The sequence below is a fragment of the Watersipora subatra genome, chromosome 7 (genome assembly GCF_963576615.1).
Source record: "Watersipora subatra chromosome 7, tzWatSuba1.1, whole genome shotgun sequence".
Lineage (NCBI taxonomy): Eukaryota > Metazoa > Bryozoa > Gymnolaemata > Cheilostomatida > Watersiporidae > Watersipora > Watersipora subatra.
In genome coordinates, this window is record NC_088714.1 from 14,650,289 (window position 1) to 14,673,773 (window position 23,485).

The 23,485-nt window shown below is 36.4% G+C and overlaps 1 protein-coding gene across 1 annotated transcript; it reads right to left on the reverse strand.

Annotated features, from left to right (window-relative positions):
- Positions 1 to 2,059: 2,059 nt before the first annotated feature.
- On the reverse strand, positions 2,060 to 23,206 carry LOC137399869 (galactose-3-O-sulfotransferase 2-like). Its single transcript, XM_068086121.1, has 9 exons — positions 23,136 to 23,206; positions 22,658 to 23,043; positions 18,981 to 19,132; positions 18,110 to 18,265; positions 15,769 to 15,880; positions 8,701 to 8,848; positions 6,634 to 6,784; positions 4,866 to 5,068; positions 2,060 to 2,832 (listed from the first exon to the last, which is right to left on the reverse strand). The coding sequence occupies exons 2-9, from the start codon at positions 22,885 to 22,887 to the stop codon at positions 2,524 to 2,526; spliced, it is 1,461 nt and encodes a 486-aa protein (XP_067942222.1). The 5' UTR covers positions 22,888 to 23,043; positions 23,136 to 23,206; the 3' UTR covers positions 2,060 to 2,523.
- Between the last annotated feature and the right edge of the window lie 279 nt (positions 23,207 to 23,485).

Below are 23,485 nucleotides of genomic sequence, written 5' to 3' on the forward strand. Positions count from 1 at the left end.
GATAGCATAAGTTCTCTCTGTCCCATCAATTTTCTTATTAGCATTGTTTCCCACGCTAACCATTGTGAGGTAAAACCTCATTGGAATGTTTATTTATACATAAAAACAAACTGGTGCAACGCTAAAGGACTGGCTGAAGATAAGTAATTAGATTGTATTACACCGTGAATTGTTGTATTGCTCGTGAGGCCGCCAGCAAAACCTTTGATAAAATTCTGTCGGAGCTGATTTGTCAGTTTCTACATTTTGTCATAGGAGTCACACGGGTTCATCACCGTTGTAACATTTGCTGAAGGGGTGGGCCCTAAGTGATGCGGGACATTGAGCCGGCTGTGTGAAACAACATTTTTCTAGAATCATGTTTGAAGGTGCTGTCTGCTGCCTTGTGCTGAAATAAGCATACCATTTGTGAACCATCCTTATTGAGAAAATATAATTTATGCAGTGTTCTTTTGTGTTCCGTAGACCGCAAGCCAGTTTCTCTACAACTACTGTGTGAACAAATTAGAGCAAAGCTAATCAACAACTTTCGATGTCTAAATTTTGTAATAAGAATGTTTTTCTATCACTAACATGGCTAGCATAATATTACGTAGTGGGCAGCGCTAAGCAAAGCGTTCTTGACTAGTGAAATTGTCGAAGGCCTTCTAGCTACCATGTTCTTGAGAATTCTTGGTAACGTCGGAAACACCTTGAGCTGCAGATTTTTCGCAATAGTATTTAAACATAGATAGAATTCTAGCATCATTTTTGCTTGGTCTGTTGAGCAGACATTAATAACCTGTTCAAAGTTGTGTCTTTAAGCGCAAGAACTTTTTTCATTGTAGAAAGTATAACCTTTACAACCAATAGGCTGGTATCACACTGCTGTTTCATTGTAGAAAGTATAACCTTTCCAACCAATAGGCTGGTATCACACTATTGTTTCATTGTAGGCAGTATAACCTCTACATCCAATAAGCTGGTATCACATTGTTTCATTGTAGGCAGTATAACCTTTACAACCAGTAGGCTGGTATAACACTGTTGTTTCATTGTAGAAAGTATAACCTTTCCAACCAGTAGGCTGGTATCACACTGTTGTTTCATTGTAGGCAGTATAACCTTCACAACCAATAGGCTAGTATCACACTGTTGTTTCATTGTAAAAAGTACAACCTTTACCACCAATAGGCTGGTATCACACTGTTGTTTCATTGTAGAAAGTATAACCTTTCCAACCAATAGGCTGGTATCACACTATTGTTTCATTGTAGGCAGTATAACCTCTACATCCAATAAGCTGGTATCACATTGTTTCATTGTAGGCAGTATAACCTTTACAACCAGTAGGCTGGTATAACACTGTTGTTTCATTGTAGAAAGTATAACCTTTCCAACCAGTAGGCTGGTATCACACTGTTGTTTCATTGTAGGCAGTATAACCTTCACAACCAATAGGCTAGTATCACACTGTTGTTTCATTGTAAAAAGTACAACCTTTACCACCAATAGGCTGGTATCACACTGTTGTTTCATTGTAGAAAGTATAACCTTTCCAACCAGTAGGCTGGTATAACACTGTTGTTTCATTGTAGAAAGTATAACCTTTACAACCAATAGGCTGGTATCACACTGTTGTTTCATTGTAGGCAGTATAACCTTTACAACCAATAGGCTGGTATCACACTGTTGTTTCATTGTAGAAAGTATAACCTTTCCAACCAATAGGCTGGTATCACACTATTGTTTCATTGTAGAAAGTACAACCTTTACCACCAATAGGCTGGTATCACACTGTTGTTTCATTGTAGAAAGTATAACCTTTCCAACCAGTAGGCTGGTATAACACTGTTGTTTCATTGTAGAAAGTATAACCTTTACAACCAAAAGGCTGGTATCACACTGTTGTTTCATTGTAGAAAGTATAACCTTTACAACCAATAGGCTGGTATCACACTGTTGTTTCATTATAAACAACATAATCTTTACATCCAATAAGCTACATGTAGCTGTTCTATGTTATGAATCAACAACATACATGTATCCATGTTTACTTGGCACTCCTTTAATCTTGCACTCAATATCTTTATGTGCACTTCTACTATAAATAATATTATTATGTGATTCATCCATGAAAAACTAACCTCAAATATCTGTTACTAAACTGCAATCATGTTTCGTAAAGCTTTTGAAAATCAGGGAATATTGAGTGAGACAGCCATCACAAACTACTGCTCATGCCAGCTTCAATGCAAGTTCACAGAGAAACTCAATAATTTACAGATTTCGTCTACTACATACACTTATTACAATTAGACAAAATTATACATAATGTTGTTTTTTAGGTTAAAACAAACCTCAGATCTGTTTTAGATATTCGCGCAACCACAATTCCGGCTCGAAACTATTTCTTGCTTTGAGTTAAAACTATTTTTTACAAAAGGTGTTATAAATGTACCCAATTGTCACGCAGTTAAAATTAAATACAATACATAATAAATATGCAGTGAAGTGAACAACAATATTTAGCAAGTTGGGCTTTTAATTTTTTCTTGGTGGCACGTTGGCAGGTGGCATGTTTTTAAGTCCTTTCACTGCAGAAAACTTTGATCTAACCGGGGTAGCAGGCTTCATGGGTTCCTTAAACTTTAATATACCGTCAGCTCCCTTATAGTAGTAGTCTTCATTGAAAAGATCTGGACGCTGTGCTATCTGTAGCATTCGTGTAAAGGCCATCTCAAATCGCATCAGGTCTTTACAGTCCTCGAGCTCTACTGTGAGTGGCGCCATCCACTTGGAGGCAGCGATCTCTAGCGGAGGGATTTTAAACTTTCCATCAGGTCCTTGTTGCTATTGGATAATAAGAACATTGAGCCAGTGTACTTTTATCGGTATCAGTATTTCAACGTTTATAAAAACAAAAGTCAAACTGCTATACTTGATGCTGCTAATATTACAAGAGGGAAGTCGGCATCATAATGGCCGTTGAATAATGTTTTATGAAACGTCTGTAATGAAAAAATTTTTGTAAAATTTTAGATTGAACAGCCTTGTCTATTAAAGTATATAACATCTTGGTTAAAGCTGGGGTCGCGTTCATAGAGCTACACATGATGGTCATAAAGTAAGAGTTCATAGAGCTACATATGATGGTCATAAAGTAAGAATTCATAGAGCTACATATGATGGTCATAAAGTAAGAATTCATAGAGCTACATATGATGGTCATAAAGTAAGAATTCATAGAGCTACATATGATGGTCATAAAGTAAGAATTCATAGAGCTACACATGATGGTCATAAAGTAAGAGTTCATAGAGCTACATATGATGGTCATAAAGTAAGAATTCATAGAGCTACATATGATGGTCATAAAGTAAGAATTCATAGAGCTACATATGATGGTCATAAAGTAAGAATTCATAGAGCTACATATGATGGTCATAAAGTAAGAATTCATAGAGCTACATATGATGGTCATAAAGTAAGAATTCATAGAGCTACATATGATGGCCATAAAGTAAGAATTCATAGAGCTACACATGATGGTCATGAAGTAAGAGTTCATAGAGCTACATATGATGGTCATAAAGTAAGAGTTCATAGAGCTACACATGATGGTCATAAAGTAAGAATTCATAGAGCTACATATGATGGTCATAAAGTAAGAATTCATAGAGCTACATATGATGGTCATAAAGTAAGAATTCATAGAGCTACATATGATGGCCATAAAGTAAGAATTCATAGAGCTACACATGATGGTCATGAAGTAAGAGTTCATAGAGCTACATATGATGGTCATAAAGTAAGAGTTCATAGAGCTACACATGATGGTCATAAAGTAAGAATTCATAGAGCTACATATGATGGCCATAAAGTAAGAATTCATAGAGCTACATATGATGGTCATAAAGTTAGAATTCATAGAGCTACATATGATGGTCATAAAGTAAGAATTCATAGAGCTACATATGATGGTGATTAAGTAAGAGAGTTTGGTTATACACCAAGTTTAGCAAATCAACAATAACCAGGTATTCCACAGAGCCTAGGTTCCACAGAGCCTAGGTTCCACAGAACCAGGTATTCCACAGAGGCCACTCTGCCAACCCAAAAGTTTTTGTACTTCAATAAACTAAATATTCCCACTTCACTTGTTCTCTTAAGAATGTCTCAACTCATACAGTCATACAGTAAACAAAAGCACATCTATTAGGAGACAATGGATCTGTAAAAACACAAACTATTTGAGATATTTTACTTTCATAGTTCTAGAGAGTATTATGGCTTTTACTGTTGATTTCATTGGAAAGGACTTTGAACTGCATTTAGCCCAAGTGCACCAGCTTATGAAGGAGGGACCGAGACGGATGGCGCCTTCGCAGTTGTACAAAAGGATTTATTGAGCAAAAACTGGCTATAGATTAGCATGAGAGTGGTGCAGCGCAGCTCAACCACAAACCATAATATTTTGAGTTATTTTTAGCCTGTGCCCCACATAGACTAATCACCAATTACTAAATTTATTAATCAGCTGTAAATGATGATAGAAGGTCAGAGGCAATTAGAAAAGAGATAATCATGCCCTTTAACCAGGTAATTGAAGGTGAATCATTTTAAAAAATAACAAGATTAAATCCAATGGCACTACAAAAACATGGCGACTTTCACTAGATCTGAAGATGGCTGATTGAAAACTAACTACATTTTAGCTACTAATTCTACGGTTTCACATGTCAATGACTCAAATATTTCTGTAGCAGTTTTCTGTTTGAGTAAGAAGGCATGAACAAGAATTCTATGAGTGGCAACTATGAGCAGGTATTTATGTGTAAATACAAACAAGCATCGGGGTTCTATAAATACATGTATCTACTTACTCTCAGTAAAAACACATCAGCTTTACAGAAGGCTCCGACCAAGTTATTAATAGATTTATAATAGGAGAGTTCTTCTTCGAAGTTCTCTTCTTTGGCAATTTCCTTCCAGAGAGTAGCATTCGACCAATGGTAGAGCTGAACATCAATACTCATCCAATCAAGAAGCTTATTAGCAGTCTGTGTCGGAATCGGATCGGCCTTGTCTAGAATTGCAGTGAGCAGGCATGCAGCTATTTTAAGTGGACCACTGCTTGGTCTAGCCATTTAAACATACCAAATTACCTTCATGATTTAGCAATTGGAGTACAAGAAGTTACAGGTGCAGACAGATTAGGCTCAGATTAGACATATACAGGTTAAAATATATTTTAAAAAGTGCAGCTGCATCTCATAAATCGAACCGGTTTTGCTGACACTAGCCAGAACAGCCAACACAGCCAGAAGAGAAGCGAAAGGCAATAGTTGAGAAAAGGAAGGTGTCAATCAAACAAAACACAAAAGAGTAGTGAAGACTTTTGGTATATTCGTGTGTGAGCCATTCCTCAAAGATCGAGTAGGATGCCTGCAGAGGCTGTGCAGGTTTTAGAGCATTGTTTCACAAACATTGGCTCTGTGATCTTAGCTGGACATGTCGGAGTCCAGTGGTAAGGAAACTTCGATGACTGGAGACATGCTCAGTTGCGGAAAGCGATTTAAAGGTTGACTTGCAACAAAATTTACATAACAGTTATTTGGTATCAAAAGATTCAGCATGTCTTACTCTGCTGTGTTGTAGGTGCAAAATACATGTATGTAGAAATGTGATTACAAGCTCTTAAAAGCTCAAAAACAAACAGTTAAAAAAACAGCCGTTGGTTGGAATCTCCTTATTTTGATGATGTACTCAACTTGACATGGTTATTGTTTTAACACGTGATGTTATCACATGAAATGAAAGGCCAATAAAAGACTCAATATAACACTTTTCGTAGCACTAGTTTATGACAAAAACTTCGGGTTTTACCGGAAAGCCCGCATCAAATATAGATGCACGCTACTTTACAGTTTCGTTTCAGTTTGGTCTAATCATCTAGTCATAATCTAATCATGTGATCCATATTTTCTGCCAAATGGTGCGAACAACTTCTGCAGCATTTTTCGACTATCACAGGTGACCAACAAGCTCGTCATGTTTATCAGAAGATGATATGCACAGCCTCGAGCTAAGGCTAAAAAATTCAACTAGTTTTTTGGCTAGGTCTTGAAATATCAGTGCTCAAAGTGGCAGCACTACAATAATAATGAAATAGGCGCGTAAAAACAATAGAAATGGTTTTATTGAATCCGTGAAGTTTATTTGTAAAAATATTTCAACGAATAAGGTTGCATGAAAGTATAAACAAAGAGCACATCGTAATCAACTACGTCGCATTTGAGCCGTTTTGAGAAAGATTCCAATCTACGGCGGTTTCATGATGGCGGCGGTTAACTGTTCGTTTTTGAGCCTTTAAGAATTTGTAATCACATTTTCACATATTTTACACTTACAACACAGCAGAGTAAGACATGGTGAATCATTTGATACCAAATAACTGTAATGTAAATTTTGTTGCAAGTCAATCTTTAAGAAGGAGCAAAGTAACAATATGGTCATGCTTAGAAATATTTACAACAAATTTAAAATGGAAGAAAGAGCCTTCGAGCACAACTCTGTTGGCAGAAGTTACTTACAACTTAAGATAAGCTGCTTCAACTGTAAGACAAAAATCACCGAATCAGTCATACTTACTTTGGTATTTGAAAACATTTTTCTGTAGGAACATGATGTCTGCAAGCTCCCAGCACCACCTTCTCTTGAGCAGAAGAAGGCTTTCATGCATGTACTCCATGACAAGAAGGAAAGGAAACGTCTCATGTAGATCGTCCATGAACAATTTTACCTAAATTTTAAATGATTTTATGAATCAAGTTGCTACACTATAATATGTCACACATATTTCTAGCTTTTCTTACAAATCTAAGTATTTGTGTTTTTGTAAATACATGTACAGGATCCGCATGTTTAATTTCATATCCTAGTACCTTACTTTTACTTCAAGCACAAATATGCCGCAATGATGCAGCATATTTGTGCTTGAGCCAGTGGTTATTGCATGAACTCATATAAGATCATTTATATAGGTTATGAGCTATATTAATTTTTGTATTTATGCTAGCCTAATAAATTACTATTTCTGTATACTTATATCTATGTGGTAGACTACTTGATGTTTACACAGGAAGTATCAATTTGTATATTGGTTTGGTTTGTACTAAGCATCAAGGCTTAATATGCTATACATAATTAGACCAACATAACATCAGTTTGTAACTGAACCATTGAACAGTTACGAATATATTAATAAAATTAAAAGTGTAGCGATCATGTTTACAGATTAAAAATAATAGACACAAATATCTGGTAAAATGAGAATGTATCTGAAACCAAATCTGTCAGAGAACTTGCTGAAAAACGTCTCGGAAGCTTTGGAATGATGAGCGAATATAAAAGTAATTGATTTATGCAGTATATAGGCCTACAATTTATAAGTAATGCTATACTATATATTAGCTATTTATAAGCAATAAGTTATATATAGCTAATATAAATAAGCTATACTATTATTAAGCAATCGGGAATACTATACTATATATTAGCTATATATAAGCAATGAGTTATATATAGCTAATATAAATAAGCTATACTATATATAAGCAATCAGGAATACTATACTATATATTAGCTATATATTTAACCAATAAGAAGCAGTATTTAGTAGTCGTGTTAACAAATGCAAAAAATTTGATCAAATAAGAAAGTTTATCAGATGCATTGTGGTAACTAAAATTGGCATCGCTGGTTAGACTAAATTATATGTACATGTAGCACTATTATTAGATTCGTCAACTTTAAACTCATCAAAAACTTCAACATACAGTAAACTTTCTACCTTAAGATTTGTGGATTTGTTATCCGCAACTTCGTGCTGTTTGCAAAACTGTTGAGCTCTTACAAGATCATCAGTTAACACACAGAATAAACACAGACAGACAGACATAGTTGACAGACGTAAGTTGCAGGAAGCAATGCTACTCACTAGTCCAAAATAATTCGTAAACGGATCTTACGACAATTATCTTTGCCACTTGCCTGGTTGCAAAAAATTATAAATTAATGTTCTTTAGAATTTTTTGCGATAGCTGAAACTCTGTAACCAACTCGCCACTTTTAAGCAAACACAGTTATAAATATACATTTATCTCAGACATTTATATATTTATCTTATAACTGTGTTGACTAAAAAATAGCAAGTTAGTTATGAAGCTTCAGTTATCCCAACAAAAATATTAATGAATGAGTTAATTTATATGAATTTACATATATTTTCATTATGCATATATATGCATAAAAAATGGTTTACTCACCCCAGTTAACCCAAGGTGGCGGTAATGACTATATTTTCTCCTGTAGTAAATAATTATCTAAACGATAATTACATAAGTAAAGCCAATAATGAGTTCTCAACAGGAAGTATGGAGCTAAATATGTGAATAGCTTAAAGAAGTGTTTTTACTTGGCTTTCAATTACTGTCAGTTCCAAGGATATGGCAATCGTCTCTTTTTATCAAGCTGTTTTGAGTACATTTGTGGATTCAAAACGAATACTTTTTATATATTTGGAGCTAACTGCCAAATTGTATAGAGTTCTCAAGAACATACTCATCCACAACTTCTATGAGTCACACTGAATTTAGTATATATATCACTCAAACATCTCTTGTTAAGCGTTTTGAAAGAATCAACTTTCTAACTAACCTTCTCTGGGTCCGCCATATCGGCACTTTTTAAGCCAAAGTCGGCAGACTGGAAATTTCTGGTCACTGATCTAACATGGAACAATGGATCTGTGCTGTTCTTCATTTTATCATTGTAGCCATCGTAGTAATTGGGGTTGTCAGCAAATCTACAGGAAAAGCCGGTTATTGTGTACTTAGGGCAAGCTAAGAGTCACAAAGCATTGTGCAGTCACAAACTCTCAGGACATGAACAAGTGTTCCTCTCACTTACAGCCATTGCATGTTTAATAAAGAGTGCACTCTGCTGTCTAAAACTCTCAGGATGTGAACAGGTGCGCCTCTCATATACAACCGTTGCATGTTATATATAGGCATAGCTTTGTTTTATCTTGTAACACTGCTTGACCATCATTACATTTTGTTTTTTAAATGTTTCTCAAGCAACAATATATCACTCTAATATAGTTTTAATGTGTATTGAAGTTTACTTTGATGCACTTTAGAAGTACGTATATCAACTAACCATCTTTCATCAATCTCAGTATAAAACCCAACAAAAGATAATTTTGTTATAATGAAAATGTAAGTTATAATGAAGCTAGGAGGTTTGGTAGTGGAGTATCTTGCCAGTGTCAACCAACGCAACAAAATTATTTCTACAAGTTTTATCATATGTTGAAGATTTGTCAAGTTTGGTTTTTCATTTATCTGTTGGTTATGTCAGGGCACAATGCTCCAAAGAGAACACACTCAATGAACCAATGAGAACATACTCAATGTTCCAATGAGAACATACTCAATGAACGTGTTTTCATTCAGACACCGATATTATCCAGGTTTGTTTTAGAAGATATTAGTATTATAGAAGTATTGAATTTGAAGGCAGTCAAATTAAACAGCCAAAACAGTCTCTGGTGCCACACAACTGGTTTGAATAGTAAAAAATCGGTGTGTAAAAAGCATTATAAAGATTGGAGAGTTATTCATCCATGTTTGTATATAGCTATTATGGCGGTCATTTTCCCTTTGATTAGTCAGTTTGAATTTGCTTTCTATTAGATGCTAGCTTGAAAATTTGAACTGCAAAACCATCCTTGAAGGGGTTTCAGCGCTATGAACTAAACTTAGCATCAACTATCTCTACAAGTAAATTTATTGCTAGCCAGTATTTGAAACAAACAAACTCTTACGGCAATAAATCTTCGCGTCACTCTGTCACACGCATCTCTGGGTTATTACTAGTTGAGTGAAATACTGTACAAGCAGGTTACTCTACTTTATAAAAAACTTCAATATGTGACTTTACCTTCTGATCAAGGCTTTGGGTAGGTGTATATAACTCTTTATACCGCAAATGATGACTATTACCTTTCAATTAAATACATATCATTTATATTATAGTGCTCTTAGATAGAATTGAGCATCATTGTATCACAAGGTTCAAGACTGTATATAACATCCTTCAAGCCTAGGAGCTTGCTTCCTTTGATCGGAGTAGTTGTCTGCTATGCATTTAATGGTACATTTTTGCATGTCAACACATACCATGGCGTGTCATCACCTGCCAATGCGTGTCTTTGCATGCAATCAAATCTCTCTGATCACCCTACATGTCACAGCTTCATGATTTAAGAGTGCAAGACTGCTACAAGTCAGGGCATCTCATGGAACTTGAGCCCGTGGAATAATACTATTGTCTACATTACAGTTATATGATAGCTGTTGTTACTTTGTGTTGGTGTGACACGAGGGAATTTTTTTGTTTGTCGCATGTTGTTTTTTTGAGATATAGGAGTTTGCGAACAGAGATTAAAGCTACTTAGTATCTGATAGCAATAAAGTGCAGGTAGAGCACAGTCTGATAGCAATAAAGTGCAGGTAGAGCACAGTCTGATAGCAATAAAGTGCAGGTAGAGCACAGTCTGATAGCAATAAAGTGCAGGTAGAGCACAGTCTGATAGCAATAAAGTGCAGGTAGAGCCCAGTCTGATAGCAATAAAGTGCAGGTAGAGCACAGTCTGATAGCAATAAAGTGCAGGTAGAGCCCAGTCTGATAGCAATAAAGTGCAGGTAGAGCACAGTCTGATAGCAATAAAGTGCAGGTAGAGCACAGTCTGATAGCAATAAAGTGCAGGTAGAGCACAGTCTGATAGCAATAAAGTGCAGGTAGAGCCCAGTCTGATAGCAATAAAGTGCAGGTAGAGCACAGTCTGATAGCAATAAAGTGCAGGTAGAGCCCAGTCTGATAGCAATAAAGTGCAGGTAGAGCACAGTCTGATAGCAATAAAGTGCAGGTAGAGCACAGTCTGATAGCAATAAAGTGCAGGTAGAGCACAGTCTGATAGCAATAAAGTGCAGGTAGAGCACAGTCTGATAGCAATAAAGTGCAGGTAGAGCCCAGTCTGATAGCAATAAAGTGCAGGTAGAGCACAGTCTGATAGCAATAAAGTGCAGGTAGAGCACAGTCTGATAGCAATAAAGTGCAGGTAGAGCACAGTCTGATAGCAATAAAGTGCAGGTAGAGCACAGTCTGATAGCAATAAAGTGCAGGTAGAGCACAGTCTGATAGCAATAAAGTGCAGGTAGAGCACAGTCTGATAGCAATAAAGTGCAGGTAGAGCACAGTCTGATAGCAATAAAGTGCAGGTAGAGCACAGTCTGATAGCAATAAAGTGCAGGTAGAGCACAGTTTAACAAAAAGCTGGGCTGCGAGCAAAATTCTTTAGAAATATAAATTAGAAATAGAAAGTTATTGAGCAAGTGAACTCTCAGAGCTTTTGGACTAGATTTCTTTTTTAATTGCTGATTGGCTATCTTGATTGGTATTAAAATTGCTCGAGTGAACATTCTAACGACATAGGGCTATACAAATACAAACAGGGAGCTCATAAAGACAATCTGTAACTGATGACTGAGTTAATATTTGCAGGTTCTAAAAGGCTTCGTCTTCCATTTCCTATTTATTTGATACTCGTTACATTTTGGAATGAAACGGACTGAACCTTGTCATTGAAAAATCCAATCGATAGCATAAAAAGTAAAGCTATAGGTAGGTCAAAATTCATCATTATGTAATTTAAAGTTATTGCTAAAACTTTTCAATAAATAAGCTAATCTCTGATCTGTCATATAAACTAACTTTCTTTATCGCTGGTTGCCATGGCAACTTAAAATCTATAAACCCTTCAGAGAGGCTGTACAGCTGTACAGCATCAACTGAGCCATAATCTGCTCATGTTCAAATCTATACCAACATCTTACCAGCTGACAGCCAATTAACAGACACCAATTAGCTGACAGACTATTAGCTGACAGACTAATATCTGACAGTCTATCAGCCGACAGACTGCTAGCTGACAGACTATTAGCTGACAGACTATTAGCTGACAGACTACTAGCTGACAGACTATTAACTGACAGACTATTAACTGACAGACTATTAACTGACAGACTATTAGCTGACAGACTATTAGCTGACAGACTATTAGCTGACAGACTGCTAGCTGATAGACTATTAGCTGACAGACTATTAGCTGACAGACTATTAGCTGACAGACTATCAGCTGACAGACTATCAGCTGACAGACTATCAGCTGACAGACTATTAGCTGACAGACTATCAGCTGACAGACTATGAGCTGACAGACTATTAGCTGACAGACTATTAGCTGACAGACTATTAAATGACAGACTATTAGCTGACAGACTATTAGCTGACAGACTATTAGCTGACAGACTATTAGCTGACAGACTACTAGCTGATAGACTATTAGCTGACAGACTATTAGCTGACAGACTATTAGCTGACAGACTATCAGCTGACAGACTATCAGCTGACAGACTATTAGCTGACAGACTATTAGCTGACAGACTATTAGCTGACAGACTATTAGCTGACAGACTATTAGCTGACAGACTATTAGCTGACAGACTACTAGCTGATAGACTATTAGCTGACAGACTATTAGCTGACAGACTATTAACTGACAGACTATTAACTGACAGACTATTAACTGACAGACTATCAGCTGACTGACTATTACCTGACAGACTATTAGCTGACTGACTATTAGCTGACAGACTATTAGCTGAAAGACTATTAGCTGACAGTCTGTTAGCTGACAGACTATTAGCTGATAGACTATTAGCTGACAGACTATCAACTGACAGACTATCAACTGACAGACTACTAGCTGACAGTCTATTAGCTGATAGACTATTAGCTGACAGACTATTAGCTGACAGACTATTAGCTGACAGACTATTAGCTGATAGACTATTAGCTGACAGACTATTAGCCGACAGTCTATTAGCTGATAGAATATTAGCTGACAGATATTAGCTGACAGACTATTAGCTGACAGACTATTAGCTGACAGACTATTAGCTGATAGACTATTAGCTGACAGACTATCAACTGACAGACTATCAACTGACAGACTACTAGCTGACAGTCTATTAGCTGACAGACTACTAGCTGGCAGACTATTAGCTGACAGACTATCAACTGACAGACTATTAGTTGACGGACTATCAGCCGACAGACTATTAGCCGACAGACTATTAGCCGACAGACTATTAGCCGACAGACTATTAGCCGACAGACTATTAGCTGACAGACTATTAGCTGACAGACTACTAGCTGACAGACTATTAACTGACAGACTATTAACTGACAGACTATTAACTGACAGACTATTAGCTGACAGACTATTAGCTGACAGACTATTAGCTGACAGACTACTAGCTGATAGACTATTAGCTGACAGACTATTAGCTGACAGACTATTAGCTGACAGACTATCAGCTGACAGACTATCAGCTGACAGACTATCAGCTGACAGACTATTAGCTGACAGACTATCAGCTGACAGACTATGAGCTGACAGACTATTAGCTGACAGACTATTAGCTGACAGACTATTAAATGACAGACTATTAGCTGACAGACTATTAGCTGACAGACTATTAGCTGACAGACTATTAGCTGACAGACTACTAGCTGATAGACTATTAGCTGACAGACTATTAGCTGACAGACTATTAGCTGACAGACTATCAGCTGACAGACTATCAGCTGACAGACTATTAGCTGACAGACTATTAGCTGACAGACTATTAGCTGACAGACTATTAGCTGACAGACTATTAGCTGACAGACTATTAGCTGACAGACTACTAGCTGATAGACTATTAGCTGACAGACTATTAGCTGACAGACTATTAACTGACAGACTATTAACTGACAGACTATTAACTGACAGACTATCAGCTGACTGACTATTACCTGACAGACTATTAGCTGACTGACTATTAGCTGACAGACTATTAGCTGAAAGACTATTAGCTGACAGTCTGTTAGCTGACAGACTATTAGCTGATAGACTATTAGCTGACAGACTATCAACTGACAGACTATCAACTGACAGACTACTAGCTGACAGTCTATTAGCTGATAGACTATTAGCTGACAGACTATTAGCTGACAGACTATTAGCTGACAGACTATTAGCTGATAGACTATTAGCTGACAGACTATTAGCCGACAGTCTATTAGCTGATAGACTATTAGCTGACAGATATTAGCTGACAGACTATTAGCTGACAGACTATTAGCTGACAGACTATTAGCTGATAGACTATTAGCTGACAGACTATCAACTGACAGACTATCAACTGACAGACTACTAGCTGACAGTCTATTAGCTGACAGACTACTAGCTGGCAGACTATTAGCTGACAGACTATCAACTGACAGACTATTAGTTGACGGACTATCAGCCGACAGACTATTAGCCGACAGACTATTAGCCGACAGACTATTAGCCGACAGACTATTAGCTGACAGACTATTAGCTGACAGATTATTACCTGACAGACTATTAAATGACAGTGTTAATTTATCGGAGTTGAAAACTCGTGAGCGATTGTCACATTGTTAATTGCTCATCTGCACATGTGAACTAGTAGAACAACATAATGGAGGTAAAAATAAGAACACCGACACCTTTGCATCTATAGTATATCACAATACAGTACAGTGCGACACAATACAAAATATGACAATACATGACAGTGTGGTAGAGTATGGTACAGTACAATACTGTAAAATGTGATACAGTACGGTATGGTACAGTATGGTACAGTACAATACAGTGCAGTATGGTACTGTACCGTGCTATACAGCATGGTACAATGCAGTAGGGCCTAGTAAAGTATGGTACAGTACAGTGTGATACATTATGACATCGTATGGTACAGTACAGGGCAATAGCATATTGTATAGTACAGTGAGGCAGAGTATAGTATCGGCGCAGTTATGTAAGCCTAATTGCCGCTAAGCTAGGTTACCGCCAGCGTACTTAACAAAAGACTAAGTATTTACATTGCTTGTTTTAAAAGTACATACCAGTATGTCGTACTTCTAGAAACAAATATGAAATGCACAAAACCTGTGAGTTGCAGAATTACAGTAATTCTATTTTTTAAGCAATAGTCTGGCATTACAATTTAAACCTTTTATCCAATATGGTATGTCTAACAATATATATGAAAAGTATAAAAGTCAGAGAGAAGATAATTCCTACATGCTTGTGACCTAATCTCACCGCGGAGAGTTACGGTGATTTTAATATTAGTTATTAGTTTAATATTATTAACAACATAGTAGACTTGTTATTCAAAAAATAAACTTTGTAGAAATACTGCTCAAAGGAATTATTCTAGCAAACAAAATATGACAATGACAATTTTCTCTAGGAATGGGTCTACATTTAAAAAAACTAGCCCTCATTTTTATTTGCTTTAGTAGTTAGTTCTAAGACTACACAGCTGACATTTGTCTTGTTAAAGAAACGCCCCTAGCCATGTAGTTGACTACAAATGTCATTTGTTCATAGATTACAATTAGACGCATGACTTGTATCAGCCACAGCTACCCATATACATACACACACACGCACGCACACACACACACACACATCTCAACACAATGCAAGATAATATTAGCAACCAATATTCTAAAGTAATCAACTAATTCGCTACTAAGTGAAAATCATCAAATTAAATGGGAGTTTGCTGCACTTACCTGACGATCCGTTCCATCATGCTGTACATGTCTTTCTCATCAGGAGGAATCAGCATTTTTTGGAAATAGTTCATCACGGATTTGAAATGCGTCAGTGGATACCGCACAACTCCTATGGTATAAATTTATAAGTAGGCCTGTGATATTACTTAATAATAAGGGATATAAAATCTCTAATTATTAATATAATCAGAGATTTTATAATAATAAAATCATCTAATACGCTAAATAATTCAATATAATTAAGAATGAAGCGAAATGCTAATGTATTGTAATAGTCTTTACTATAATAATAGCAGTATCCGTCCATTTGTCTGAAGCCACACTGGGAACATTAAAAAAAAAATTGCCTCGCATAAGAATCGAACTCGTACGTCACAATCACATGTGAACAAGCTATCACTTACACCACTGGTGCGGTTTACCACTACACGGGATAATTCTCTATATACCGCTTACTCATGATGATCTCTCACAGTGCAAAGGACAGGCAAGTGTACCAGTATAGGATAGATTATACAAATGTAAAATTGCATGCGAAGTGTAGTGAAATTATCCAATTATGTGTAATTACTTTTCGTTAAAATCCTTATAAATCGGTATGGTAGGTACAAACAAACAAAATTATGTGAAAAAGATTACTTTCGACACTTTCTAACTTGTAAAAGCCAACAATGGAAAATGGTTCTATTGGTAATCTATACAAATAAAAAAATTTCAAAGTCCAACATTCGGTCTGTTCAGCTAGAGCTAGAGCTATAGCTGAACAGAAACTAGGAATGAAAGATCCGCTCCGCGCTGGATTAAATCTCAAAGCCTCCTGTTCACCAGGCAATAGCCTAACCAATTAAGCTACGCTAGATACAATGATATCATGAGGTAATATGAGCCGTTATCTTGGTTAAAATACGCATAGTACTCCGCGTTACGCAACGTCACTAAAGCTTGCTCTCACATCTCTCAGCAGTAAGTTTAGCAATACAGATACGAGCTTCCTCAAATTAGTCATTGGCAATGTGCCAGGCTAATGGCAAGTGGCAGGCAGCTACATTACCTGCCACTGTTTATAAGCTGTTCTTTAATACTTGTGCAATGCAGGGCATTTGCTTGGTTATCACAAAAAATAGATCAATTATATTTTAGTAATACTTAGGAACTTCTAGCGCAATACATGTACCGTAACATAAAATCGTAATAAAATTTTTACAATAATATTGTAAAAATATTACGAATATTATAGACTGTAGTAATATAACAAGCATAACATTGTGCATCAGAAAATATTTTACAGTGTCAAACAACACGCTACAGTTAAAATAAAACAAAGTAATATAGCCTAATACAACATAATGCAATACATTACAATAAACAGTGCCATATAATGTGGTACTAAAACATTGTGATAAATTTTAAAGCACTACATATAAAATCACACACAGTAAAACGGTATAGAAAAGTTCGGGATTTAAATAATATGCAAAACAGTTACCCGCCATACCGTGTAATGCGCAACTACATCTACAAGCTTATGGTAAAACTCAATTGACAAATCTTGTCGACTTATATTAGTACGTAATTTGACATCTTTGACACTTTGAAGGCTGGGCCAAGATAATTTGGAGAAGTATTTCCCCATCTGATCCTATGTCTGAGTAAACTTGCTGTAACTGCCTAGTTTTGCTTTGTTGTTGCGCTTTTGGCCAGTTTTTGTATAATATATTTATAAAATATTTGTATATATATAATATATTTCTAGTTTTATTCCAATGTTGCAAGTTGATTAGACTATTGGATCTTAAAATATCGTCAAAATACTGAGCGAACTTCTAACCAATCAAATGAAAAATGGCAGCTGACAGAAAATAAGTTTTTAAATTTAACACGCTTATTGAAATTCTTGGTAATGAAAGATCAAAATGAAAAAAGCTAGAAAGTTTCTTGTCTTCAGCACCAAAAGCTTTGCACTAAAACTAGATGTTTTTCTATTCATAATAAATATACGCATTATTTCCAATCGGAGTACTACGATCATTATGTTATATCAGTTATTTCTAAAACATAACATCACATCTTTAAAAGTGTGTCAAAAGAAACTATTTATGATATTTGATTTTTGTTTTTCTATTTAGTTTACATGTTTAAAGTTTTAATATGATATTTAGTTGACAAGGAACTCAGCCGCTTTAATTGTTTTCACAGTCGATGGAAAGTTATGAATATGGTCTAGGATGAGGGAACCCGCTACTCTATACAAAGTGTTACACACAGTCTTGCAGCTACTAGTAATTCAGCAATTCATCCCTCAGGTTTAGGCTACATAAATCACACACACTGTACGTACCTATAAACTTGGGGTTATCAGGGATAATGCTTGAGACAACATTTTTATTGAAGACAGCGTGATTGACGAGTACATTGAACTTCATCGTACCGTCTTGAAGAGGGAGGACATGCTTTCCTGGCTGAAGAGCGTATGGCCAGCCAAGAAACACATCTCCTGAGTAACAAAAGGAAAATGGTAAGAAGTAGATTCAATAAGGCATTGAATGCCTCAGCAGGAACAAAAGTGTATGCCTCTAAAACCCGCCATAACAAATTTATTTATCTAGCCTGCATATGAAATCAAGCCATGACATGGCCCAGCACAAACAAGGTAGAAGTTTGTAACTCGACAAATAAAAACAAGAGATATATGAAATCTGCACATAAAATAAAAAGAACTATCCTGAAGTCACATTCTTCTATCAGATGTTTAGTTTGCGAAGATAGCGGTAGAGTATCCCAGGTTAAACCTATTCTAAAACTAAACAAAAACAAACTATGAAATAATAGTAAGAAAATGTTTAGGAAGATATCATTGTGGTTGTATAAAGGTGCAGGTTTAACCCTTCTATATATGTTAGAGCTGGTAGAGGTTAAAGATTTGCGCATGACTTCTAGGGAGCCAAACCGTTTGCTAAAACCAAAGCTTTTTTATGGCACTGTGAATCATAGGATACTTAACAGCCGTCTAGGCGAGACTTGTTTGGTTGAAGCATAAAATAAAAGGTACATATACTTTACGATTATAGGAAAAAGTAGTTCCAGACTTCAAGGGGCTCATAATCAAAAACCTGCAGCATGTAAAGAGAAGACAATAACAAATTCATCTCTTATGAGAACAAATTGAACTAGATAAGCTATGGTTGAAATGAAAACAATAGCAGTCATACCTCGTTTAGGGAGAGCAAAAAGGAGGTTGTGGGTGTATCCAAACCGTTGCAGAATTGAGATCAAAGTAGTTGAACCTGCCTTGTGCGTTTTGACGAAAGCGAAATTTAAGATTGGCTGACAGGTTCGTACTGGCGCTGCTCCATGGTTCTGACTGAAACGGAAGAGATGGGATCACACACATCAACACTTAACCAGGCCACCTAACAGTCAGCCACACCTGCTCAGCGTGCTCAATGTAATTGATTGGAAAAACATCTAACCAGTTTTTTGGGCTGAAAAAAAGTATTTGAGATACAAAAAGTTTCATAAATTGTCGAGTTGGCAAGAGCACACATTCAGTAAAGTGCTAATAAAACTGTGACATGAAAAAAAGACTATGAGACCATCATTTACTTAGGTTTAATAATTCGGTTTAGTGGTTAGCAGAGCTGTCTACAAAACACCGCAATTACCTTACCATAACTAATGGTACTAACGAGGGGAGATTATCGGAAGATTATTCTCACCGTAGAAGTGAATATAGCTAGAATAGAGCGGGAATGAATATATGCGCAGGTAAATATAAATAGAGTAGAGGAGAGTATAGATAGAGTTGAATATAAGTACATTAAAAGTAAATATTTGAAAATTAAAAGCAAAATTAGGTAGAGTAGAGGTGAATTTAGGTAGAGCAGGAATGCCACGGTACGTTATTTTTCAATCCTTCCCCTATAGTAGCGTTCTATTAAAGATGACGTTCAAATAAAGGGTTGCGCTCTATTTTTCAACCCCTCGCCCATAGTGACGTTCTATTAGAGGTGGCATTCAAATAAGGGTAGTTTTCAAATAGAGGTTTTACGATAGGTAGAGTATAGGTGAATTGAGGTAGAGGAGAAATGAATGTCACCATAATAGAGAAGAGGTAAGTATAAAGCTGGAAGGCAGAACTGTAAGTTGACCTTCAGTCAATGAATTAACCACCAATTCATTTTGTTAATAAAATTGAATAAAGTTTTGCCTTTTTAATCTTCCTTAACCTTTCTAATCATTATTAATAGCATTTGAGCAACTAAATATGCTGAAAAACTTAGGACAAGTCCCCATTCTGTGAGGTGTAGCTCAGTTTGTTTGTGCTTGACAAAAATGCTAGTCGAAGAAATAAGACCAGGAAACCTTCAAAGGAAACACTAAGGGAGAAATTAGGCTATCAGATGGTCTAAAAGCATGCATGCTTTCTCAATTATTGTTTGCTAACATATTCCAGTTTCTCAACGACTCTAACATCGTAAGAAAACATAGGATTTCAATGAAGAGCATTATACAAAATAGGAACTTTCCAGAATAGTTGAGCAGCTCCTTTAGCTGACTGAAGCTAGCTGAACACGCATTATAGCAAATTTCTAAGGTGACAACTATTTTAGGTTGCAATGAAGTATGAACCAGCAAAAGCACAGGTTTTTATGACTTTTGCTGCAGTTTTGCAAAAAAGCTCAAACGCCACCCGTTGTTATAAAAATAGAAAAATAAATAGTAAATATTTCAGCAAGTATATAGAACAAAACAATGACTATAATCACATTGTTGCTACTTATATACAAAACTCTGATGAACATTTCTATACTTGATTACTTGCGCATCGCTATAACTTCAAGCAACTTGAAAAAAGATCTATTCTATAATGCCACTGTACAGTTTCAAAGTTTGAGTAAATTTTGTTAACCATAAAAGTATATAAATGCTAGTACCCTAGCAGTCTAGGGTGCTGTGAGAGACCATTAGATGTGGTAACTATGTGTACACGTACAGTTTTTTTTGGACTTTGAGGAAGCGGTCGGCTTGCGCAGCTGTTAGGTTGTTCAGCTGACCCAAGCTGTAAGTTGCAAGTTCGAATCTCGTAAGATACAACCTTTTTCTTTGCCTCAAATTTTGGCTTCAGACAGGTGGACGCGATTCTTTCATAGCAAAGATTGGCTACTTTCCCGCTTATTTTAATTTAGATGTAATAAAATTGCATTTAAACTTGAAATCATTTTGTACAAAAAAATTTTTTATCAGAAGTCGTTTCTCTAAAATGAAAACACAACACCGCATAGAAAACTTTAACTCCACTCTTCGATAATGGTTACAAACTTTGCCAATCGCACTTGTCCAAACAGTACACTTGCACATATGCCACACTTGCACATGCAGTACACGAGCACATGCAGTACACGAGCACATGCAGTACACGAGCACATGCAGTACACGAGCACATGCAGTACACGAGCATATGCAGTACACGAGCACATGCAGTACACGAGCACATGCAGTACACGAGCACATGCAGTACACGAGCACATGCAGTATGATGAAGAAGCTCAAATCAGCACTGCTCAGAATTAGATTTTTGAAAATTCTCAACATGAAATTAACACATAAAAAAACCGTAAATGCTCATATCTCGTAGAGAAATTATGTAATGACATTGGTCAGACAACTTTTGATTGACTCACTGAGTATTCATAAGACTAAAAGTGTTAATAGACCTTTTGAACCCTTAGCATACCAGTATGATAACCACTTTTAATAACAGCCTCTTTCAAGACTCTAACAAATGAGAACTGAGAAGAACTAAAGCTCATCTGTATCATGAGTGCCCAGTTTTAGTTTTGGGAAAATTCGTTACAATCGTTAGACTATGATATCACACTCAGAACTGTTAGCCATAAAAACTGCCTGCAGATTACGCAATGCCGGTCTGGATATCCTTAATACCCAAACTGAAAATCACTGTTTTAGTACAATTAAAAAAAGTAATGCGATAATAATTCCGCTGTGACACTAAAGCATTCTAAAACAATTTTAGACTAGTGATGAACCAGTCATTTATCACATAGAGGCATTACTACATATTCGAAGAGATGCTCATTTACATGAGACAGAGAACGCGACTACCTACTCAATTCAGTAAGGCTCATTACAAAGGTTGGTAAGATTTATCTCAGCGGTTTAATATTCAGCAGATATGCAAGTCAAGTGAAGTTATTTATGAGCAGGAGAGATCTGAATGCTAAGTTATGACTACAGATGTAGACTGAGTTCTCACAATAAAACAGTTGAGCTCATCATGGTTTGCTAGCGACCCTTTCGACAATTGCATCGAGTTAGGTCATTGCGGAGCTGATGAGCAGACTATGGGGTGGACATGAAAAAGATTGTGTGAGACATCGCATAGTACTATCCACAGATACACAGCACTATGCTCTGAGACAGCCAGGAAAATACAGTCATATATAGTAGAACACACAATCGTAGGGAGTAAAAGTATCAGATGAGGTCATTAGAACAATTGATGAAAAACTAATATAGCACTTGATACCAATAAGATCAACCAATGATAGCTTGACTATACCAACTTTTTGTAGCTTTTGTAGACCTTGTACACAAAACAGCGTTCAATAAACAACCATATAGAGGTTAGCCGGGACACATGGGTGTCTGGGTATATGTTCAGCGCTATACTGAACATTGGCTGCAATAGCTAACATGGCATTTTATTACATACCCAGTTAGAGCTGATTTACAGTATGTTATGCTATAGATGAACAGGAACTAGTTGTAGTCGACTAAACATTTCGGTAAAAGCTGTGCAACTCTGTAGAGAGAACAGAACGTCTAGTAAAAGCTAAATTTTATGCCATATACCATTCATACTTACTCAGCTTTGAATATATTATTTTCACTCATACTTGTGTCAGACGATAGACCCAATCCGAATGGATCCCATTTCTTCCGTTCATCTGTACCAATAAACGATTTGATATTTTTCATGACCTTCCCACCCTGAGGGATTACAATGTCATCATCGCTGCTGAAGAGTGCGAGAAATCCCAGCAGAACTATCAGTGCCACAAACACTTGTAGGATTCGGCTTGGCCGCCACCTCATTATGGCTTGAAATCCAAGATGATGACTAGAGCAGAGCTAAGTGATTGCAAACCGCATGCAAAAAATCTTGTTTAAATTTCAGCGAGGCATCTAATTTCTGATTCTTCTGTTTCTCACTAGCTGATGCAGTTTGGTGCGCAGTTGGTAACTTTGAATCTAAAGTAAAACAGTTGGGTAGAGTTTAGCAATCAAGTGTGATACAACTGACAAATTAAATGATTAAAATGTTAAGATAAAAAACAACTTACCCGCTAGTTAGAACCGTCTACTAACCATGACAACTCATCTACGTGGTAGCCGCAAGCGTATTACCTTTTTCTGGCCACAGGAATCATCTGTGATTAATCATACGTTACAAAGCTTCATCCGAAATCGTCATAAATGATTTGCCAAGTTGTCATGGCAACAATGGTTAAAATTTTACTAAGATGAATCTGGTGCCCGGCTATTAGATGGTGTATAAGCCTAAGGCCTAGAGCCTTAAGCTGGTCTCTTACCAGATAATAAGCGTAAACAAGTGAAGGGTGTGTACCATGCACCAACAGACTGCTAAAAATAAGATACTTTGTACAAAGACACGCAGATTTGAATTTTTGCT

What these genes read in the sequence shown, in the direction of transcription:
- LOC137399869 (XM_068086121.1), bottom strand. Translation starts at nt 22,887, where the DNA reads ATGAGGTGGCGGCCAAGCCGAATCCTACAAGTGTTTGTGGCACTGATA. An exon ending in AATAATATATTCAAAGCTGA is followed by an intron (nt 19,133 to 22,657) that starts GTAAGTATGAAT and finishes CTTCCGTTTCAG; the next exon opens with TCAGAACCATGGAGCAGCGC. An exon ending in ATGATGGAACGGATCGTCAG is followed by an intron (nt 8,849 to 15,768) that starts GTAAGTGCAGCA and finishes CTTTTCCTGTAG; the next exon opens with ATTTGCTGACAACCCCAATT.